The sequence below is a fragment of the Anopheles marshallii genome, chromosome 2 (genome assembly GCF_943734725.1).
Source record: "Anopheles marshallii chromosome 2, idAnoMarsDA_429_01, whole genome shotgun sequence".
NCBI lineage: Eukaryota > Metazoa > Arthropoda > Insecta > Diptera > Culicidae > Anopheles > Anopheles marshallii.
The window spans coordinates 56,382,462-56,405,160 of NC_071326.1; the positions used below are offsets into that span (position 1 = coordinate 56,382,462).

The 22,699-nt window shown below is 43.0% G+C and overlaps 1 protein-coding gene and 1 pseudogene across 1 annotated transcript; both read right to left on the reverse strand.

Moving 5' to 3' along the window:
• Positions 1 to 214: 214 nt before the first annotated feature.
• Positions 215 to 4,992, reverse strand: LOC128718201 (uncharacterized). The gene is made up of 3 exons (XM_053811870.1): positions 2,428 to 4,992; positions 326 to 1,974; positions 215 to 233 (listed from the first exon to the last, which is right to left on the reverse strand). The coding sequence occupies exons 1-3, from the start codon at positions 4,990 to 4,992 to the stop codon at positions 215 to 217; spliced, it is 4,233 nt and encodes a 1,410-aa protein (XP_053667845.1).
• A 9,401-nt stretch (positions 4,993 to 14,393) lies between these two features.
• LOC128718202 (uncharacterized) lies at positions 14,394 to 17,191 on the reverse strand (annotated as a pseudogene).
• Positions 17,192 to 22,699: the final 5,508 nt, after the last annotated feature.

The following is a 22,699-nucleotide window of genomic DNA, read 5'->3' on the forward strand; positions in this document are numbered from 1 at the left end:
TTCTACCCTTCCTCTCGGCCAACAGTTTCGTGGGCAGTTCTCGTCTACGATTAGGACAACGTCTCCGGGTTCGATCGGTTTGCTTGGTTCAAACCATTTTGTCCTGCGTGTTAGCGTTGGAAGATACGTCTTGATCCATGTCTTCCAATATGCGTTAGCCCTTGCCTGCACAGCCTTCCAATTATGTTGCAAGTTTGCGGGCGAGTCATCGTGCTTAACCAACGGTTTCATTCCTGCGGAAGAGCCTAACAAGAAATGATTGGGAGTTAATGGTTCTTCATCCTCACCATCAACAGGAACGTGGGTGAGCGGCCGTGAATTTAACATATTCTCGACTTCGATGAGGGTAGCCGTTAGCACTGCTTCCGTTGGATGCCTCTCCATGAGCGTACGAGCTAGCATTCGCTTGACCGATTGAATCATTCGCTCCCAGGATCCGCCAAAGTGTGGGGCTGCCGGAGGGTTGAACTTCCACGCTGGATCGGGAGGACCGAATTCGCTGAGGATCGCTGTGTTAACACGTTCTGCTGCTTCTTTTAACTCTCTATCGGCACCTACAAAATTTGTGCCCCGGTCAGAGATGATTTCGGTTGGTATTCCGCGACGCGCCATAAAGCTACGAACAGCCATTAGACAATCGCTTGTACACAAAGATCGCACCACCTCGATGTGGACGGCTCGGACCGTCAGACACGTAAACAAAACGCCCCAGCGTTTTTCCGTTCTTCTACCGTTCGTCACCAACAGCGGACCGAAGTAATCGACTCCCGTATAAGAGAAAGGTTGTGAAAAGGCAGCTAGTCTGGCAGCGGGCAGTTCGCACATTTGCGGCGTTACCGGTTGCGTGTATAGTAACATGCAAGTTCTACAATGCGAGCGAACGCGTCTACACACCGATCGAAGCGCTGGTATATCGTATCGTTGCCTCAGCTCGTTTACTACCGTTTCCTGGCAACCGTGTTTGTATTTACGATGGATATCATCTACTATCAACTCTGTCACATAGTGCTGCCTGGGTAGAATGATAGGACGCTTCGTCGACGCATCCACAAAACGGCAACGATCGATCCGTCCACATAGCCTCAGCAGGCCCTCCTCGTCCATGTAAGGGTTTCGTTTAAATAGGGAGCTGTTTCGGGGTATCAGACCCTTCCATGACGTCACAGTAGGATTATCCCTATGTTTTTTCAATAGTGCGTACTCATCGGGAAACACGTTTCTCTGTACGTCTCGCACGATCACCTTTTCGGCCGCTTGTACTTCTTGGTGAGTGAGTGAACCTATCGCAAGAGGATTAGCGTTGGTAACAATGTTTACATACCGGCACACATAGGCGACTGTCCGCACGAGACGCGTCCAACGTGAAAATCTCTCGTAGGCGATGAACTCCTGACGCACTGTTTGAGTTCCAACTAGCTTCGGTAGCTTTTTCTTCCGCATCTCTTCGCGGGTCTCCGATGGCATCCGTTGCGGGATGTCCCATTCTGCTTCAGGTAGGTGCAGGAACTCAGGCCCATGGAACCACCGCTTCGATGCTAGATGATTCTTCAGGTTGGTCCACTTGGTCGCTTCGTCGGCTACATTCATTGTGGTTGGGACCCATCGCCATTCGTCCTTGGAAGTCGTCTCCAGCACTTCAGCAATCCTGTGTGCGACGAAAATCGAATACTTGCGATGGTCCGCGTTTATCCAGTCAATCACATCGGTCGAGTCCGTCCAGAAACGATAACGTTGGATCGTCTGTCGATGAGCATTTGCTATAGCTGTAGCTAGCCTGCATCCCATGACAGCGGCCTGTAATTCTAATTTAGGTACCGATAAGTATTTCAGGGGTGCGACTCTAGCTTTCGCTCCAACCAGGACCACTTCTATTTTTCCTTTATACTCAAAGCGGAAATATGCAACCGCCGCGTATCCATCGGAACCCGCATCAACGAACACGTGAAGTTGAAGAGACGACTCATGTAGTGGCACCTGTCGATAACACCGAGGTATTACGATGTTCTCGAGCTCCGGCAGTCTTTCCATCCACGATTCCCATTTAAACCGAATTTCGTTTGGGACTTCGTCGTCCCAGCCGAGCTGACAGCGCCATACTTCCTGAAGAAGAACTTTCAAATAAAATAACACACTAGCAATCAGGCCTAGAGGGTCGTATATCGACATTAACGTTTTTAGCATTTGTCGCTTGGATAACGGTTTATCTCTGCGTGCTAATTCAAGGTGTCTTACGCGGGATAGCTTGAAACTAAAACTGTCTGCTGTGGTGTCCCACCACATTCCCAGCACCTTTTCGGGTTTTAGGCACGATTCAAAATCCATCTCCTTTCCACCTTCCCGATTGCCTTTTACTGCTATAACAACTTGGTTGCTGTTGGAAAGCCAATTATGCAGGGAAAAACCGGCATTTGAATGAATGTGGCTCACCTGATGCGCAAGTTCGGTTGCTTCTGATTCCGTTTCCACACTCGTTAGCAGGTCGTCCACGTAGTGTTCCTCCGTAACGCATTGTACTGCTCGAGGATATTGCGAGCGATACTGCTCGGCATTCTCGTTCTTTACGTATTGTGCTGTACATGGAGAGCACGCTGCACCGAATGTCATTCTTAACATGACATATTCCTGCGGTTCCACGTTGGTGTTTCCCCATCGCCACAAAAAACGCTGGCTATGTATGTCATCGCCGTCGATTTGCACCTGATGGTACATTTCCCTAATGTCAGCTGCCACGCCGATTTTGTATTCACGAAAGCGAAACAGCACAGCTTGCAGTGGGGTCAGCAGATCTGGTCCGGTCAGCAACTTCTTGTTAAGTGAGACACCCCTCACCTCAGCAGCAGCATCCCAGACCAATCGGATTTTCTTCGGCTTGTTTGGATTAGTGACGGGAAACACAGGCAAATACCACTTCTTCGGATAAAACGTCTTAAGTTCTTCATCCGTTACTTGTCGCACGTAACCCTTCGTTACGTAGTCCTTGATAATTCTATTAATTTCCTCAGCTAGATGCTTATCCTCATTCATTTTTCTTTCAAGGCACTTTAGTCGAGACAGTGCCATGTGGCGATTTTCCGGCATGAATACGTTATCGGCTCGCCAGAGCAAACCTGTCGTGTACCGCCCATCGATATGTCGAGTGCTGGTTTTAAGTAACGCCATTGCCCGTTGATCCTCCTTTGAGAGTAATGGCGGTTTTGCAGGACCATAACCTTCAACCTCAAAATACGCTGCCATCATACGATCTGCCTTTGATGTGACTCCTTGGCAATCACAGATGTGGTAGCTTGACTCAGGCTGCACTATATTCGCTTCGTTATCACGATCTGTGCACATACCGAAAATGAGCCATCCCAGTCGCGTCTTCGTTGCGGTCGGTTGTCCTGACTTTCCTTCTATCGTCTTCAAAGGGCGCGTTAACCTGTAATGGTCAATACCAATTAGCATTCGAGGTGAAACATCTTTGTATGATGGTGCCGGAATCGCCTTCAGGTGTTCAAACTTTTGCTTGAGCTCGTCCGTGTTCACTGATTGGCTAGGCAGTGATAGCTTGCCGACTGTACGCACGTTGGCCATCGGGTAGACAGACGCACTTGCTTGAATACCGGATACCTTCACCGTCACTCTTTCCGATTCACGTTCATCTCGTCGCTGTCCGGCACTGTATTGTAAGCACATTGGATCGGGAACGCCGTGAACTCCCATTTGTCGGGCCAGCCCCTGCTCCATCAGCGTCACCGTCGACCCTTCGTCCAGCAGCGCGTAAGTGTAGATCGGACCCCTCTCTCCATGTAGCTTTACCGGAACGTATCGTAACAGCGTGTGGTCCGTTCCCGTTCCATGATGGTTCACTTCGGCTTTCCGCTCCTCACCGGTAACGCGATGCAATTTACGGTGATGCTTTGCAACACATCCTTGCAATCCACATTCGTCGTGTACGTGGCAAGAGCCGTAATGCTTGCCTAAACACCTTTTGCATAGTTTTAGACTACGTACCTTGTCCCACCTAGCTGAAACACTCAGTTTATTGAACGCCGTACACTCTGCAATCGTGTTACACGAGTCACTGTCGCAAATCATGCATGCACGAGGTTTACTGTTCTGGACCACGTGGCTCTCCACGTGTTGCGCGTGAACCTGTCGCGTGGACGCTTTCTTCTTCGGCTGAGGGGGAGTGACCGCCATTGCTCCATCAGTTGCCTTTTGAACCCAGGCGCTGAACTCTGTAAGCGTGATGCGCTTTAACTCCAAACTATGCATGCCCCAGCTCCAGCGAAGATAAGCCGGCATTCGGTCCACCAGCTCTTGCATGGACGACGCGTCGTAAAGCCGTTCAGCGTTCCCGCTTGACTTAACCGTCGCGCAGATTTCTGCTACCAACTCACCGAATTCAATAAAGCTATCAAGTTTCTCAGTTTTTATCGGTGGCGCCTCACGAATCTGTTCAAGTAAGGTGTTAACGAGCACGTCCGCTCGTCCATAAGCCTTTTCCAGCGCGTCAATTATTTCATCCAGGTGGTCCGTGTGGCGGAGACGGCTTTGCACCATGCGTAAAGCCTTTCCGCGCAGGGCCGATTGCAGCCGAAGGATGTTTTCGTCTTCGCTGAAGCCAAACGTTCGGGTAGACCTTCTGAAAGTAGATAAGAATAACGGCCATCCCTCGGGGTCTCCACTGAACGTAGGAAGTTCGGATTTTACAGCTTGGCGGGCTGCTATTTGGCTCTGGCTCAGTTCACAATCGTCGGTCACTGAAATCCGTTTCGCCGTTGAGCTTGGAAGCGGTTCCCCTAACGAAAACGAGGTTCGCTCACGGCCGTTACGAAGCCGAGCTAGTTCCGCATCCTTTTCCCGCAACAGTCTAACCGCACTTTCCGTAGTTGCTTTGAGAGTCTCCATGTCCTGCCTCAGGCGCGTCAATTCGTCCTCCGTCGCATCGTTAGCCACTTTGCACTTCGCGTCACAACCTGGACACCACCATGCCCTCGTTTCCGCCATTTTGTCCACATTTCACGCACTTGTAGTGAAACCACTTATCGCAAAAGTCGCACTGTATTGCTGGTTCATCGTTAGACTTTGCGCACGTCGCGCAGGTAACATTTGAAACCGTTTCACTAACTTGTTCCATTACGCACTACGTTTCGGATACTTTGTGTAAGTGTATGCTTATGTGTGTAGCTCTTACCAAGTTCAAGTCCTTTGTTCGTCACCACGTGGTTTCACGATGCGATGTCAGCACGAGATAATTAACGAGGAAAGTTTTAATAATCAGTTACGAATTTTTAGAATGTTGTCCACTGACCCGACCAGAACAATACTCCGGCTTTTTTAGCTTTTGATTTGCGTTTATTTTAGAAATATATACGCTCCGTACAAATATGCTGCGCTAAAAATTCGTCCGCTTCGTTGGCCGGTCGGGATCAAAAAGGAAGCTCCTTATCAGTGACACCTCCTGAACGTCATTCTTCGGGTCCTGGCCGAAAGCGTCCGAAGTAGCGCCATCTGCGGGGAGCTAGCGCAACTTAAACTCTAGCGTTCTAGCGTTCTTAAAACGATCGCGCGGTCACAAGGTGACACACATCGAGGATTGTATGCGTACAATCGACTGCCGCCGGGGGTGAAGGTTGCACCAGGTGCCTTTCAGCAGTTAATGGAGACCATGCTGGCTGGAATAAAGGATGTTGCAGTGTATTTGGATGATATAGTCATCGGCGGAGCGGATGAACACACCCACATGATGAACCTGCGTGCAGTGCTAGCAAAGCTGCGGGAGTATGGTTTCAAAATCAGACCAGAGAAGTGTAAATTTTTACAAAAACAGATTAAATATCTTGGTCACATTTTAGATCGTGAAGGTCAACGCCCGGATCCCGCTAAGATAGAAGCGATCGTGAATATGCCCACACCGAAGAATCCATCAGAGGTACGTTCATTCTTAGGGGCGATCAATTATTACGGAAAATTTGTGCCCCAGATGAGAAATCTGCGTTATCCGCTTGATGACTTGCTTAAGAAAGATGGTCATTGGCAATGGAGTCCGGAATGTCAACAAGCCTTCGAAACGTTTAAGCGGATACTGACCTCAGATCTTTTGTTGACATACTACGATCCGAGGAAGCCGATAATTGTAGCGGCCGATGCATCGTCAGTGGGTGTAGGAGCCACAATTAGTCACAAAATGTCGAACGGAACTATGAAAATAATTCAGCATGCATCCCGCGCCCTAACGAAGACGGAAATGGGTTATAGCCAACCAGATCGCGAAGGATTGGCAATAATATATGCGGTTACTAAGTTCCACCGAATGATTTTCGGACGACGATTTACGTTGCAAACGGATCATGCACCTTTGTTGCGAATTTTTGGATCGCGCACGGGAATTCCAGTCTATACGGCTAATAGATTGCAACGTTGGGCTCTGACATTGCTGATGTATGATTTTAACATTGAATATGTGTCAACTGAGAAATTCGGAAATGCCGACGTACTGTCTCGCTTGATAGCGAACCATGAGAAACCGGATCTAGAATACGTGATTGCGAGCGTCGAAATAGAAAGGGATGTGCGGGCCGTGATAGGCAGCATAACGCAAATAATGCCACTGACGTTTGAAGATGTCTTGCGTGAAACTAACAAAGACCTGTTACTACGAGAAGTACGAGATTTTGTTCTACACGGTTGGCCAAAGAAGAAATTGGAGAAGTTAGAACTGCGAAACTTTCAAGTCAGAAGCGAGTCTTTGTCCACAGTAAACGGATGTTTACTTTTTGGCGAGCGGTTAGTGATTCCTGGTCCTCAGAGGCAGAAATGCTTACAGCAGTTACATAAAGGTCATCCCGGCATGGATAAAATGAAGGCGCTTGCAAGAAGCTATGTATATTGGCCCGGGATAGACCGTGATGTCGAAGAAAAGGTCCGGAAATGCCAACAATGTGCAGCAGTTGCGAAGACATCAGCTCATAGTAATCCAACCTCTTGGCCAGAATCAACTGCTCCATGGCAGCGAGTACATGCGGACTACGCGGGGCCTATCAACGGAACATATTATTTACTTGTAGTTGATTCATTTTCTAAATGGCCAGAGCTAGTGGCGACCACGGCTATTACATCAAATGCAACCATTAGGATACTACGAGGCCTGTTCAGTCGTTTCGGAATGCCGAATGTATTAGTGAGTGACAATGGGTTGCAGTTTACCAGTGCGGATTTTGAAATGTTTTGTACAACCAACGGAATTGAGCATTTGCGTACGGCCCCCTTCCATCCGCAATCAAACGGGCAGGTAGAAAGATTTGTAGATACGTTTAAGCGGGCCTTAAGGAAAATGGAGGGGGAAGGTAGGACAGAACAAGAGGTTTTAGATATTTTCCTAATGACATATCGTAGTACACCACACAAGCAGTTGGAACGGAAACAATCTCCTGCGGAATTGATGTTTGGTCGTAGAATGCGTACGTGTATGGAACTTTTGCGACCAACGTTGAAGTTAGGCATAGGTGCGAAAGATAGTCAAGTCTTGAGAGAATACCAATTAAACGATATTGTGTACGCGAAGCAGTATTTCCGTAATAAGTGGAAGTGGGTTCCCGGCACAGTAAAGAGACGGTTAGGTACGGTGATGTATGAGATCATAACAGAAGGTAATCGATTGTTGCGCGTTCACATCAACCAGTTGCGAACGCGTGTTCCCGACGATAGAGCGAGAAAGCAGATTAAAACGAATCGTTCGTTTCGCATGTTGGACGTGCTACTCGACGATTGTGACATAAATATAGATGGAACAACATCAAGCAGAGAAGAGACCATCGAACGCAACACGCAGGTAGCTGGATCATCTGAACAAGTATCGCTGTCAACGTCCTCAGTTCCATCATCTCCATCGTCGTCATCCGATTATTTATCATCGCCGTCATCAGCAGAACAACGATCTGCGACATCTCCAGGGTTTGCCACAGCCGACAGCGGATCGTCAACGCCGGTACAGCCTCTACGTCGCTCTACGAGGATTCGTAGACCGCCTCAGTGGATTGAGCCATACCGCCGGTATTAAAAGGGGGAGATGTTGTATACAGTAATCAGGGTTGCCTGCCCCTGGAACCGAAGCAGTGAGTGCCGCTCTTAAGAGACAGTAATCGGTCTCCTAGTGATGCGTGCGGGAGCATCGTGCGTTGTCTCGTCCTAGCCAGCAGCCTAGTCGGTCGTATCATTGTACCTTGTACATTTTAATTATAGTAATAAAAATAAATCGATAAGCTTTGTACAAGATCCAACAAAGAGAAAACCTTTTTGTAAAAACACAACGTAGGGGAAAATAAACTAAAAGAAATCCTGAAACTCAACAGGACTATTCCATTCTGATTTGCTTGGTTCTATTACTTTTTTCTTTTAAAATGTTCTAGACTTGATTCTCAATCTATGGCTTTTGGAAATGCGGCAATCTGTATTGCTTTGTATACGAAGGATGTGAGTTTTCTTTCAAGTTTAGAGAGGCTTGCATCAGTTTAGTAGTCCTGAGAGTATCATTTTCTATGCAAAAGATATCGTTAAATTTGAGGCAAATAGTTTCAATTGATTGTTTGTCCTCCTCAGACAAATGATTTAAGCTAAGTTCACTTAGAGTTTGTTTAGCGTGCTCAGCATTGTATTTGGATGTGTCGATAGAAAGTATAGAATAATCAGATGCTGGCTTTATAGTTGGTTTAAGATTATTAATTTTTACAGGCTGTTTTGAAGGTTGATTATCTTTATAGGAATTTTTCCATTTGAAGGATGAGTAATAATATTCGATAAAAAAAACTTTTGGGACAATTTCTTGATTCCAAATAACGCATAAATCATTTTCAACTGTATCAATGTATGTAACGATTTCACTTCTAGGCGGTACATCTATGGTTAAATTATAAGTTTAAATTTTTTGCAATATTAATGAATCGTTTTTAAAATCTAACACTGCTCCACATTGTTTCAAAAAATTTGTTCCAATCAGTCCTTTAACATCAGGTGGTAGCTGGTTCAAAATGTGAAATCTTACTGGGTAACTATGCGAGTGGTAATTAACAAATGTATCAATAAATCCTGCTGTCCTCGAATTTCCATTGATTCCTCTAATTGAGAGTTTAATAGAAGTGTTAATAGAAATATTATTCGGAAGATATAATGGGTTCTAAATACAAACGGATGCTCCCCTGTCTACGATACAACTTAAAGGTTTACCAAAAAAAATTAAATCAGATTTAACATTGTTATTAGTATTCAGATTAACGAAAAAAATCATTTAATGATTGATTATCCTCGCAATCTTCTTGTGGTTCGACTTTTGTAGTATTATTTGTAGGTTCGGGTTGCGATAATACAATGTTCACATTACTTCTTTTGTTTCTACGGTTGTTATTATTATAATCAGTGCCTTCTTGGAAATAGTTATTGGGGCGATTATTGTACCTTTGATGATATTTGTGAGAGCCATTGAAATTGTTGTAGTTGTATTTTTGGTCACTATTTTGCCTAAAATTCATTTCTGTCGGTTTGTATTGAAAGTATCTTCCACGTGTTTGAAATAACCTCGGTTCGAGTAAGAATGCTGCATGAAAGGAATATTGTGTTCGCGTGGGTAGTAATTACCATAGTTATATCGTGGAGAATATGATCCCATCATCGCACTACAACTCATGGGCATTTGTTCAGTGTCCGATTCACTACACTCTAACGCAGGGGTCTCCAAACACAACACATTTTACTGAATCGCAAATGCTGGATATGGAGTCACGAGCACAATTTATCTTCTTCTTCTTTTTCGGTACAACAATCTCAGAAGGTCTAGGTCTGCCATTTCTGGCTTTCTGAGACATTTACCCGAAGCTGGATAGTCAGTCCTACGTACGGGAAAATTTACAATTTTAGTGCTTCGGGATTTAGTGGCACAATTTAGTGGATGTCATATCCGGTCGGGCTGTTTACGTACCTGGCGGATTCAAGAGTTGAGATATAATATAAATAATTAATGTACAAAATGTCAAACGAAGGTTGCGCAAAATATCGGTTTAAAATAATGTTCAATGGTGATAAATACTTGTGATTAATTTCCAACTTAATTCTTTAGTTCAACGCTTGAATCCGCTTGTACGTAAATAGACCGGCCGGATTTAACTTTCACTAAGTTGTGCACGTGATTCCATATCAAGTTTCAGCGATTCAGTAAACAATGTTACTTGTTTTATTTGTTACTTGTGTTAGTGTAAACTTGTTTTAGAATATCGATATTCGTGTCTACCTTATTTGTTTGTGCGAGTTGGATTCGCCATGTCCTATCTAATGTAAAACCCTGTAATGTGTAAGTGGCCCCCACGCTATCATTATTTCAACCAATGCGGCCCGCGGGCTGAAAAGTTTGGAGACCCCTGCTCTAACGCATCAGAAATAGCTTGCGTTAACGTTTGGGGATTACGTGCTTTTAAGAAAAGTGTTGTAGTGTTATTTTCAAGCCCTTCGATGAAAGATCGAAACGCCACTGGTTCTACGACATTCACTGCAGCTGACTCTGTACCAAATGTTCCTTTTGAAACATGGGTTGCAGCTAATTTTACGGATAAATTTTCTATTACCAAACCGTAATCTGTCACAGATTTCGACCATTGCCTAGGAAATTTCATTTCATTTTCCACTGCCGAAGGTGAAACTTTAATAGAGAATCGCAATTTAAGTTTATGAAACGCTTGCTCTAAGGTATTTGTATCATCAATTGTACCATGTGCAGCACCTGTCAGCGTCAATTTCACAAACCGAATTAGCTCACTCTCACTTGCGTTTTCCGAATAATCTTTTAACTGCTCGATGCTTTCAATGTAGCTAGGGAGGTCTGTTGCTAAACCTGAAAAAGGTTTTACGATTTTTAATGCAAGGTTCAAATCTAGTGTTTTGGCCATTTCCGTTTTTATATCGTCTATCTTCTTTTTGGAACTTCGGGTTATGCTTTTAGGTGGAACAGCTTTTAATGTAGCCAATTTAAGGGGTTTTGACATGAGAATATGTATTAAGTCTCTGATGAAAGATGAGAAGTTGTGCAAGGATTTTAGGTTAGGGTTTCACACATAGACTCTGACGAATGGATGAGTCGCTCGCGAATTTTAGGTTATATTGCCACACGCGGTTTGTCACATTCTGATTATGAAGAGCACTTTGCACACGCACTTACAAAGAAGATACCGAATCACGAAAAACAATATGTTTTTTTTTCGAGAATATAAAATTTTAAAAGAATAAACTTTGAAATATGAAGGGTTTGTAAAATTTGTATGTGTGTGTGTGTGTGTTTTTTGTTATAGCTATAAATGCTTTGAACTGACCTTGTGTACCGACCTTTTTTCCGCTTTGTTTCTACAGCACCTTGCGTTGCTTACGTTGATCTCAGCGTTCGTTGTTCGACTTGCTCGCCTTGCTAGTTGCAAACTGTTCGTTGTTCACCGCTCCGCTTATTATCGTCTCCTGGATGTCCTTTCTTTAACAGGGTCGTCTCCGGTCATCGGTTGTCCGGTTGTCATACATTACGGTGTGCTTGCGGCCGTTCCCCGTATGATGAGCTAGTGTTGCACGTAACACGATGCGAGGATGGTAACGGCACTCGCTGTATTTCTTCTTCTCTTTGGTGGTATTGTCGGTCACATGAGGCTTGTAATGACACTCGTAGGATACCACTTTCGTTTTTTTACGTGGTTTTTCTTTTCTTTTTACTTGATTTAGTCGTCGCTGGTAGGATCGCCATGTAATGTATTAAGTACGGGACGATAAATGTGCTTGAACGTCCAAACGGAAAAAGAGGCCCGTTGGGTTTTATTACCTGGTTTTTATATCTTTCACTTATCACTAACACTAACACTTAACACTAATCTTAACACTTACATGTTTCAGGATAATCACATCTAATTAATTTTGACACATCTAAAACTTAACGAAACTACTTAAGGCGCGTCTACACTACAGGGTTTTGGAAGAGAGAACTTGGCTCGTATTTTCCTCAACCAATAAATGTGTCCATTGTTATCCTTGCGTGCTTTTTTTCTAATTCAAATTCTAAATTTACAGCAGCTTTCAATAACTGGAAGTCTATTACCGTTCTTTTGTCAGGTTATGAATCATCAATAGAACACATAACTACAGTGTGCAGCTTATATGAGTTCTGGTTTACTTAATGGTGTCGATACCGCGTTAGTGTTAGAAATGGAAAAGGAAGAGAAATATTGGGAAGAAGTTCTTAAGCGTGTAATCAGTACTATTAAATTATTGAGTCGTTTAGGAATCGCATTAAGAGGACATGACGAAACTGAGGAAAGCCATCGAAAGGGAAACTATCTATCCTGCTTAGAATATTTAGCAGAATATGACGAATTTTTAAAACAACATTTAAAAAAATATGGCCATCCTGGTCGTGGAAAAGTGAACTATTTGTCACATCATATTTGCGATGAGTTTTTAAGAATTATTAATGAGCAAATTAAAAACAAAATAGTTAAGGAAGTCATATTAGCACAATATTACAGCATCATAATAGATTCTACCCCGGAAGTAGCTCACATCGATCAACTAACTTTTGTAATACGGTATGTTGCTCCTTATGGGAAAATATTTGAACGTTTTTTTTGGGATTTATTCCGATAGATAGACATTACGCATATTATCGAGAACAAGAAATGTTGAATAAATTAAATAAATTAGGTTTGAATTGAACCGTAGTCAGTCATTCGATAATGCGGCAAATATGTCAGGGAAATACTCGAGATTACAAGCACGCATTAGACAACACAGTTCGAGTGCCGTATTTATTCCTTGCGTTAATCATTCTTTGAATCTAGTAATTAGCTACTAGCAGCTGAAAGCTGTTTGCTGAAGCATTGCAAAACAGCTGTACACTATTCCAGTTTCATACAGAAACTTTTGTAATATACACATATTTCTCGTCTTCAACCCACCGATGGAAAGTTTTAACCGAGTGCTTGAAGAAAAATGAAAATCAACCACCTTTATTCTTGAAAAGATGTTCAGTTACCAGGTGGTTAGCAAGAGCAGATTCAGTGTTCGCTTTAAAAGTGGGTTTTAAAATTATTTAGAATGCATTGTTTGAAATATGCAATGATAGAAATGAAAGTTGGCGACATCGGATGAAGCAAATTCTTTTCAGAAGCAAATGAAAAAACCAGAAACCGACTTTAATGACTGCTTTATGGAACCCACTTCTTCAAAGGATTAATGCTACAAGTAAATCACTCCAGACTGTTGAATGTGAACTATTAAAAGGAGCAGCATTACTAAATTCATTCATTACATTCATAGAAAGTTTTCGAGGAGATTTTGCAAAAATTGAAGAAGAAGCTAAAGAATTTTCGGGCTTGTATTCATTGTTTTCAGCAGAAATACGAGTTTAAAAGCAAAAATTGTTTCATTGAAATTTGGGGATAATGAATGTCTATTTTCAGTACGAGAAAAATTTATAGTAAATTCATTTTACGTGATATGTGATAATGTCAAAACACAGATTTTTCAATGAGCTGAAAAATATAAATTCGTAGTAGAGATGGCGTCGATGTCTTTGCTGGTCTTGGGTGCATGCTGGTGCTAACAATATTCCTCGCAAGATGGTAATTGTAGACGATGAGGTAATTGTTGTGGACAGAACGTCGCGCGACATGCCACTCTGGGTTGTCGCTACAATTGACAACCGTCAGACGTTAGGCTGTCATCGGTCCACGTGCGACGTCAGGGCGCAGCCATATTCACGATCGCGTGTGCGGATGAGCACACACGGCGACAAGCAGGCAAGCGATCAGCAGGGTGCGTGCGGTTAGGCTAGGCTCAGGTTTTATGTTAGTTCTTTATTTTAATTAAAAGTGTAAATAACAAATGTTTGCGACTTTACTTAAATTTGTGTTCAACTGACGAAAGAACATAAAAGTAATAATTGCCGTTTTTACGATCTCTGGCCACTTAGAGAAGGCGTCTACCACAACCAGGAAATATACTCCATCCACCGGACCGGTGTAGTCGATGAGTACCCGATGCCAAGGACCGGACGATTTTGGCCAAAATGATGGTGCCTCCGCTTGAGGGGATTTGGCTGCGACTTGACACGCCCCACAAGTAGCGACGACATCGGCGACATCGTTGTCCTGTGATGGCCAATAAACGAAACTGCTCACGATCGCCTTCATGCGCTGGATGTCTGGATGTCCCTGATGTAACTGATTCAGGCATCTTTTCTGCAAAACAGCGGGCCCACGGAGAGAGGGTTCTCGGAAAAGAATGCATCCTTAAACGGTCGTAAGCGCATCTTTTCTCCTATGAAAACGGGCCGCACCATAAACCATGTTTTGACCGCTTGGATGTACTCGCAAACTTGGCATAGCAGAACATCATTTCCTGTAGCTGTTGCAACTTCTCTAAAACGAATCGAAAATGGTTTTAGTGATTCTATGGCTACGCAACTTACAACCTTCTCCAGTTCAAAGCTTGCGATCATGTACTCCGGCTTCGCATGCTTGTTGATAAGCCGCGATAGTAGGTCCGCATTCCCGAATTTGTCCGTCGGTATATACTCTATCTCGAAGTCGTATAGCTGCAGCATTAGCGCGAACCGTTGCAGCCGATTAGCAGTATATACAGGAATGCCCTTCCTTGAGCCAAAGATCTGAAGCAGTGGCCTATGGTCTGTTTGGAGTTTAAAATGCCTGCCATACAGCATTTTGTGAAAACGAGTTACGGCAAAGAAAATGGCCAATCCTTCGCGGTCTATCTGACTATACCCTGCCTCTGCTTTTGTTAAAGTCCGCGACGCGTGCTGTACCACTTTTATTGATCCGTCTGCAAATTTGTGGCTAATGGTGGCTCCGAGTCCAACTGAAGATGCGTCCGCGGCTACGATGATTTCGGCTTTAGGGTCACTGTGGGTTAGGATCCGATCTGATTTCAAAATCTCCTTGAACCTGTTGAATGCGTTTTCGCACCGCTTCGTCTACACAAACTGGCTCTCATTTTTCAATAAATCGTCCAGGGGGTACCTCAAATCCCGCATCCTGCGAACAAATTTGCCATAATAGTTGATCGCTCAAAAAAACGAACGGACTTCATTTATATTTGATGGCGCTGGAAGCTTTATTATGGCATCGATTTTCTTTGGGTTCGGCCTTAAACCTACTCTGTCAATGATGTGCCCGAGGTATTCTATTTGATGCATCTTGAATGCACATTTCTCGGCCTTGATTGTAAACCCGAAATCTTTTACACGCTGAAGCACCTTGCTGACATTCTCATCGTGCTCTCTTTCAGTCCTATCCAAAAATGTCATCAGGCAACGACAACGGATACTCATGAGGCTGCTGCGCAGCATTCAGCCCCGTCGAATAATCTCCGCAGATTCGAATACTGCCGTTGCTCTTACTTACGACCATGATTGGGGCTACCCAATCAGAGTAATCGATGGGAGTGATCACGTTGATATTGACCAATCGGTCAAGCTCTTCCTCAACAGTGGCCTGCATAGCATACGCCACGGGCCGTCTTGGACGGAAAACTGGACTGCAATTTTCCTTAAGCTGCAGCTTGATCTGCGCTTTTGTACAAAGCCCTGTACCACGAAACACTTCGGGAAAACTGCCTTGCAACGTTTTTGGAACGCGCGTATTCGTTGAGATGTTAGCACAGAACTTGTCCATAGGGACGGAGCCAAGGCAAAACGATCCACCAAATCTGCTCCCAGCAAGAGCAGATCAACCTGAACCACACGAATGATCGCCGGCTTGGTGACGCGACATACAGTAAACACGCCCAGCAGCTTTAGTTTCTCATTTGAGGCAGTTTTCGCACACGCGGACGGCGTTACCAATGATGGTTTCCCCAAACTCTCCCATGCAGTCCGACCTATGACCGATATGTCTGAACCCGTGTCCAACTGGAAACGAATGTTCGTTCCATTGATGGAAACTTCCACTAACTTACGGCTGGTTCGTACGCTGCATACTCTGACGGTTTTAATAGACCGTGGGGGTCGGTAGCTTCCCCGACCAGCGTGACTCTTCCGCTTGCGACAACGTTCTTCCCGATGACCCGTTTCACCACACACTTTACACTTATGGATGGATTTCGGACGATCCTTCACCCAATGCCAACCACCGCATAGCCAGCAAGCGTTACTTGGCTTATCGCTCTTTGATCAATCATCACGCAACGTGCGATGCGAGCGCGATCCCCTACCGGAAAATTTAAGATGGTTCCGTTCGTCATTTTCTATTGCCACACGCTCTTCTGCCCCACCAGTTATCATCGCATTTTCACTCTTAAGGTTTGCAATACGGTTGCATTCCGCCGATATTTGCTCTTGAGTGCTATCGGGGCGCTCTTCAATGCGAGTGAGCAGCTTCACTCGAAAATCCCTATCAGTCTCCTCCTTCAGCCCACAGACGAAAACTAAACACTTGAGAGCAACTCAACCTCGTTCATCCGACCCAGCTCGAAATCTACGCAGGCCCGATTGACCCGGCATGCGTATATCAAAAAATCTTCGCTCTTATTCTTGATAAGCTGCATACACTTATAACGCTTTGTTAGCAAGGATTCTGTCTTTCCGAAAACTGATTTCAACTTAGTAACCGTTGATTCGAGCGTATATTCACGGGGATTTCGGGGTAATATATAATTCACGTACCTTTCGTGCTCTAAGGGGCCCAGCTTCCGCAAAAGCAAACGCACTTTCGCCGCATCTTCAATCCTGGCCGCATCCCTGATGAATAGGTCCTCGTATCGCGAATACCACTTCTCGAACGTTACACCTCCGTCGGGCTCGAAGCGGAATTCGGTGATGTTTCTGACCAATGAATCCAGAATTTGCTCAGAATTGAGGGGAGCTGCTGCTGCTGCTGCGATGCCACTTGCGGTTGTGATACCGGCTGATGCTGCTGTGATGCCACTTGCGGTTGTGATACCGGTTGCTGCTCAAACCTAGCCATAACCTGCTGCATTAATCGTAATAACTGCAGCATTACGGCGAAGACGCCGTCGAGAGCGATGGCGGATTCTGGCTTGGCGATATAGGGGCTCCCGCATGCTGATCCAACGTTGCACCGTTCGGCTGGAACGGCTGACCATACCCGGGCTGTAGATGCGCGGCACCCGGAACATCAAATAGCTGCGAAAGATGACGCTGATCCTCTTCCATTTCTGCGTCCTTCAGGCTCGTGTTCTTACGACGCCGCTTACGTGGAAACGGAATCTTTGCACCGCGTTTTTCACTGTATGTTCACTAAAAACTTTAGTTATCACTTTTAGTCCTCGTCGCCACTTTTGTGTTTTGCGTTGGATGGTAAAATACTTTTAGGGTTTACTTGAAACGTATATTTCTACCTTATTTTTTACCTCAGCGGTAACACGCGGTGCGAAGTGGTATGTACAATAGTAGCGGCGAGCTCGAACGTGGGAAGAAGCAGAGAGAGTGCTTGGTTGAGCACGCCAACGCTTTTATACGCACAGTGCAACGTGCACCCCCTAGCTGTACTATTCTAAGTATTCCTGCTGTCCCTGTCTCCTTACTCCCCAAGGATCTTTTTTGCCTGCTACGCGTGTTGTGCGCCAGGTGGCGTCCTGGTCGCTACATACTCATAAGACGAGTCAGTCATTCGTAATATAAGAACACATTAACATAAACATAAAATAAAATAAACATAAAATTATATAAAATTAAATTTAACACATAAAATTTATGACAGATATATTACACTATCACAGGACGTCAGGACGTTACAGAACACGTCTGCCCGCTAGGGGGGCCGCGTTAGAAAAGAGCTTACATAAATGGAGGCGCGTGCAGCCGAAGGTAGCCGAACGAAAATGCATACATCGGTAGCTGTCACGTGTCAACACGATGACAGTGTGGTGTTCTTTGCAGGGGTTCTAGTAATGGGGCAAGCAGTGCCTCACTTTTGATACAATACGTCAGCGGAATTCCGTTACCTTCCGATATGTGTCACTGTCGCGCCGAAACGATACGTACATATTGCATGGGTGCAATTCTGTTACGGACGAGGTGGAGAGGTTTCAACCTTCGGACACAGCGTTTTCGGTTGGAAGCTATCGAGCCTTACCTTGGGTAGGGGGACTTTGATAGTTCTAAAGACGCGAAATAAGAGACTCGATTTACATGTCTTGACTCAGACAGCGTCGGTCACAGATTTACTCTCGTGCTCTGATTCGGACTGGCTGACTGACCATTTCTGGATTCTTCATTTATATCATGGTTCTGGAGGACTACTACTAGTCTTACTAGGAGAAAGTTGTCCTCGGGAAAATGCTTGCAATTGGTCAAACGCATGTTTTGCGAATGCGTCGCTTTCTGGCTTTTAGCGATGCATGGGTTACGCAATGTAATGCTTGCATCGCTTGTTTTTGCGTTAGGTTTGTGTTACATGTTTTGCCCTTTTTTCGTTGCTGTAGGTCGGGCTTGTGGTTTATTTTGGTTCCTATGTTATTTGCAAGTTTTAGGTCGCCTGATGGGTATGCCGTTACTTTTAACTGTTAGCATATGTTTTTCTACAGATATGCTACAACAGGACCGAGTAACGGCAAGTAACGCTGCGCGCCCACGGTGTATAGAACACCTTACACAACATTAAAGTAAACGAAGCCGAAACAAAAGATAACCAAAATACCGAAAACGTTGTCAAGGTTGATTTTGTAGATAGTTAGAAATTCAAATTTAATAACGTGTCATACTATAGTCTGTTTATCTTAACTGTCACAAAGAGTAATGTCAAAAAATAAACGGTCAACGCGGTCATTCGTGATTGCAAGCTCGTGCGAAGCACACCTTCCGTTAAAATCTTAATTTATTACATCATCAAAATTTTATAGATTCGAGAGTAACTAGTAATTACAACTTGTATAACTAAGTGTTAATAGTTTGTTAAAAAGAAGAATTCATTATTATTGAAGCCGTTATCGGATCCATCAACTTTCACGACATAGGCAGTTCTCTAACTTGGTTGCGGGCAACACAGTTCCGCAACATGTTGCTGGCGGGGTGGTCTATGAAAGTTGCTGGCAACTTTTAGGATAAGACATCAAATCCGATGGGCTGCAATCGCTCACCTCTTAATTTGTGTTTTGGCATGATGATGTTGACTGCCCTTGTTTAAACAAAATTAGCAGGAATTGCGTACAATTGTTTAAATTTAGCGCCTGAATCTATTTTTCACGGCAATACTATCTTTGTACACGAGCAACACAATTTCAACACTGAGAAACGTCATACCAAGATGAATAGAAAAATGTTGCCAATGGTGTGACAGGAAAAAACAGATTGAATTGAATTTCTTCGGCAACATGTTGCCGAAGCTGTCAAATCCCATACATTTCGCCAGAAACATGTTGCCCGCAACCAAGTTAGTCCATTGCCTTATCCTAAAAGTTGCCAGCAACTTTTATAGTAGAGATGAGAATAATCACTCTTTTCAATGATTTGAATCAGAGTCAAAGAGTGGGTTTAAAGATTTGAAACCTTTACTCGCTCTTTTAAGATTCATTAAAAAATATTTCACTGCATTTATGTTTTTACCACTCTTTTGCGTTTATACTCACTCTCACTCTCTGTGCCGACTAGAAACTCACTCAGGAGTGAGTAAAACTGTTTTATCACTCTTTGGATTATAATCACTCTGTAAGAGTGAGTAAAAGAGTATTAGGCACAGAGAGTAAGAATGAGTATAAACGCAAAAGAGTGGTTAACGGAGTCATAAAAACTCCTTGTGTTGATTCATACTCATTCACTCTGTCGAAGGTTTCAAATCACTCACTCACTCTTACTCATCGTGCACATCTCTATTTCATAGACCACCCTGCCAGCAACATGTTGCGGAACTGTGTTGCCCGCAACCAAGTTAGACCACTGCCTAACATGATTCGCACTTGAGTGTAACAACTCACTCACACGAATGAGGATAGTCGCCGCAAAGTGTCATGTGTTAAACAACAACTCACCCACGAGTGTGAGTCATTACATTCATTACCCACACATGCATGAGTTGATAGTCGATACAAAGTGTTATAACTGATGACTATCGAAAATGTGTTGCACAGAGTGTTGTGATATGTCGTGTTAAAGATGTTGCTCGATGTAACCAACCCACCTATATATGGATATTTTTACAGGGTTTTTAGGCATGCAGAACGTTTATGCCGTATTGCTTTTTATGGGCATGTAAAAGGACAACATTGGTAACTATGCGAGCAATTTGTATTACTAATGAGTTAAAACAACTCTTTGTCATGATTCAAGTTAACTCACTCACTAATAAGATTCGATTCATTCATTCATTCTGACTCATTATGCACATCTCTACTTCGGATGATTCCTAGGTTGTGTATAATTTTAACAGATTTGCACAGTGCAAATCAACGCGCTCTGTCCAATCAACTAACAAAATTTAAAACTACGCATACTAAACCTAACAGAAAGTTTACAAGTTTGCAAGAAAGATTACTCTTTTGTCGTTTGCCTTGGTCCCATAATGCAACATATATTACCGTGCAAGATGTCTTTTTGGGCTTGAATCACTTACACATAGACGAATGACGACATAGTACCTATAGCACGTCCACTTTTTAGAACCGAATTTAGATCAACAGAATTTGGCTCTAACGACCCCTCTTAAAAATTGTAAATTCATGGAACTGATGTTAAGATCGACAGTTGACATATTGATCGATTAATTATAGTTAATTAGGTTACTATAGGCAATAAAACTTTAACAATAAGTAATAATAATAATAAACATTAATTAATGAAAAAAAAAAAAATAATCATAAACATAACATGCATGCATGTCAAGCATTCTCGAACATAACGACAACTACTGAGTTCACATATATGTTTCATTTGTATACAGACCGCAGGTCATAACACATCGTGAGTGCGTTCGATCATCCATATTAAAGTAAATTCGCTAGTTGTTTTTGCAAAAGAAGTTCTTATGTTAGGTTTAGAAAACCTTCTTGCTGAATACCTGTTACTGTTGAATACTGGATTTATTCTTAGTGAAGGGTTGAAGGGTTATTCTAAGTGAAGGGTCCAGGTATATAAGGCAACCACAGATTCCACAGGGCAGCACCGTCAAAAAATCTCATTAACTCATTACACTGGGTAAGTGGACACTTCGTAACACCCAACAACCGCAATGTAAAATTGACAAGTGCAATGCTCACGAAGAATTTTCGTTTTAGAATATTCCAATGTTACTTCTGCTAACACATTCACCACTTTCACAGAGTTGATTGCGTCAGCCTATAGGAGTACAAAGCGTACTTTTGCATTTGACGAGTGTCGATTTTTTTGGCTCTACGGTAAGTTGTTATCAGTAAACTGATAAGCATTATCATCGAACGTACAAAAATTACAGGGTATTCATTATTTTTATCTTTTTTGCTTCCGTCGCTTTAATACTTTTTTTCTTGACCTTTCAGTTTATGTTTAACCTTCATACGTTACATACACACATAAACCACGTGAATACGTGTATTGTAAACTTTTACATTACTTACAAAGGGGACTATTACCTATACAGTTTATTGTATGCATTTTGAAGTGTTATGTGCAGACTGATAAGAAATACCAATCTCAAATTTAAAAATAGATTTTGCTGGGTTTTGTCCAATCGCAAAAGCAAATTCTTCTAATATTTTGTATCTCTCGTAAATGGTGTTAACAGTTAAAACACAAATGCCGTCACATTGGAACATGATATTAAGATATAATGAAATTAACAAATAGCGATATTATCTTACTCAAGATCCAAATCGGATGGTATACTTTTAGAAGGCATAGACATATACCGTATTTTAGTTAAATAATGATCAAAGTCAGATTAAGGGGGTCGTTATTCATGGGTAGTAACTTTTCGATTCTGACACTGAGGATGTTGCAACTTATGCAGATAGTTATGACGAGGTTGGGAATATTGACGATTGCAACATTGATAATGTGCTAAGAAACATCAATGAGGACAAAATGGAAAAATAATGTGCATTGTAATGTTAATTATGAATTGTTATTAAAAAATGTTTAACATTGAGTAAAATTCGAAAAGAATAACTTTCTTCCAAACACATTGTATACACCATCAGGGGGGTCGTTATACACGCAATAAATACAATATTTTACAGCAGCAGATGGAATACTTTTTAGCAGGCTCCAGTAGAAATATACTCTGAACTAACTCTACGCAATAAATGAACAGAGTTGCCTGATTGGCCAGTCGATTAAAGTGAAGCAAATTGAAATAGCGTTGAATGCTTTCAATTCAAAAGCAGCCCTCAATACTAGCAGGATTCCAAACACTATTAGCATATACTAGTACTGTACGTATTAAACTGCAATACAAAGTTCCTTAACAGCGTGCATCACTAATGATAGAGGTAGTGTGTAGAATGAAACCAGGGGATCGAATAGGTAAGTAGTAATACTTCTTCGAGCTGTCCAGGCGATTGTCAAGTATTACACATATTTGGCTTGAAATTAAAAAAAGTAAAGAAACGAGTTAAAAGTATAAAAAGAGTGAAAGTTAAAGGATAATTAAAGGTAAAATCAAGAATTTGAAAAGAAAATAACAGAACATTTATAAAAGCACAAGAAGAAAATTAATGAAATTTCGGTGTATCGACGTCGACGAGCACACGT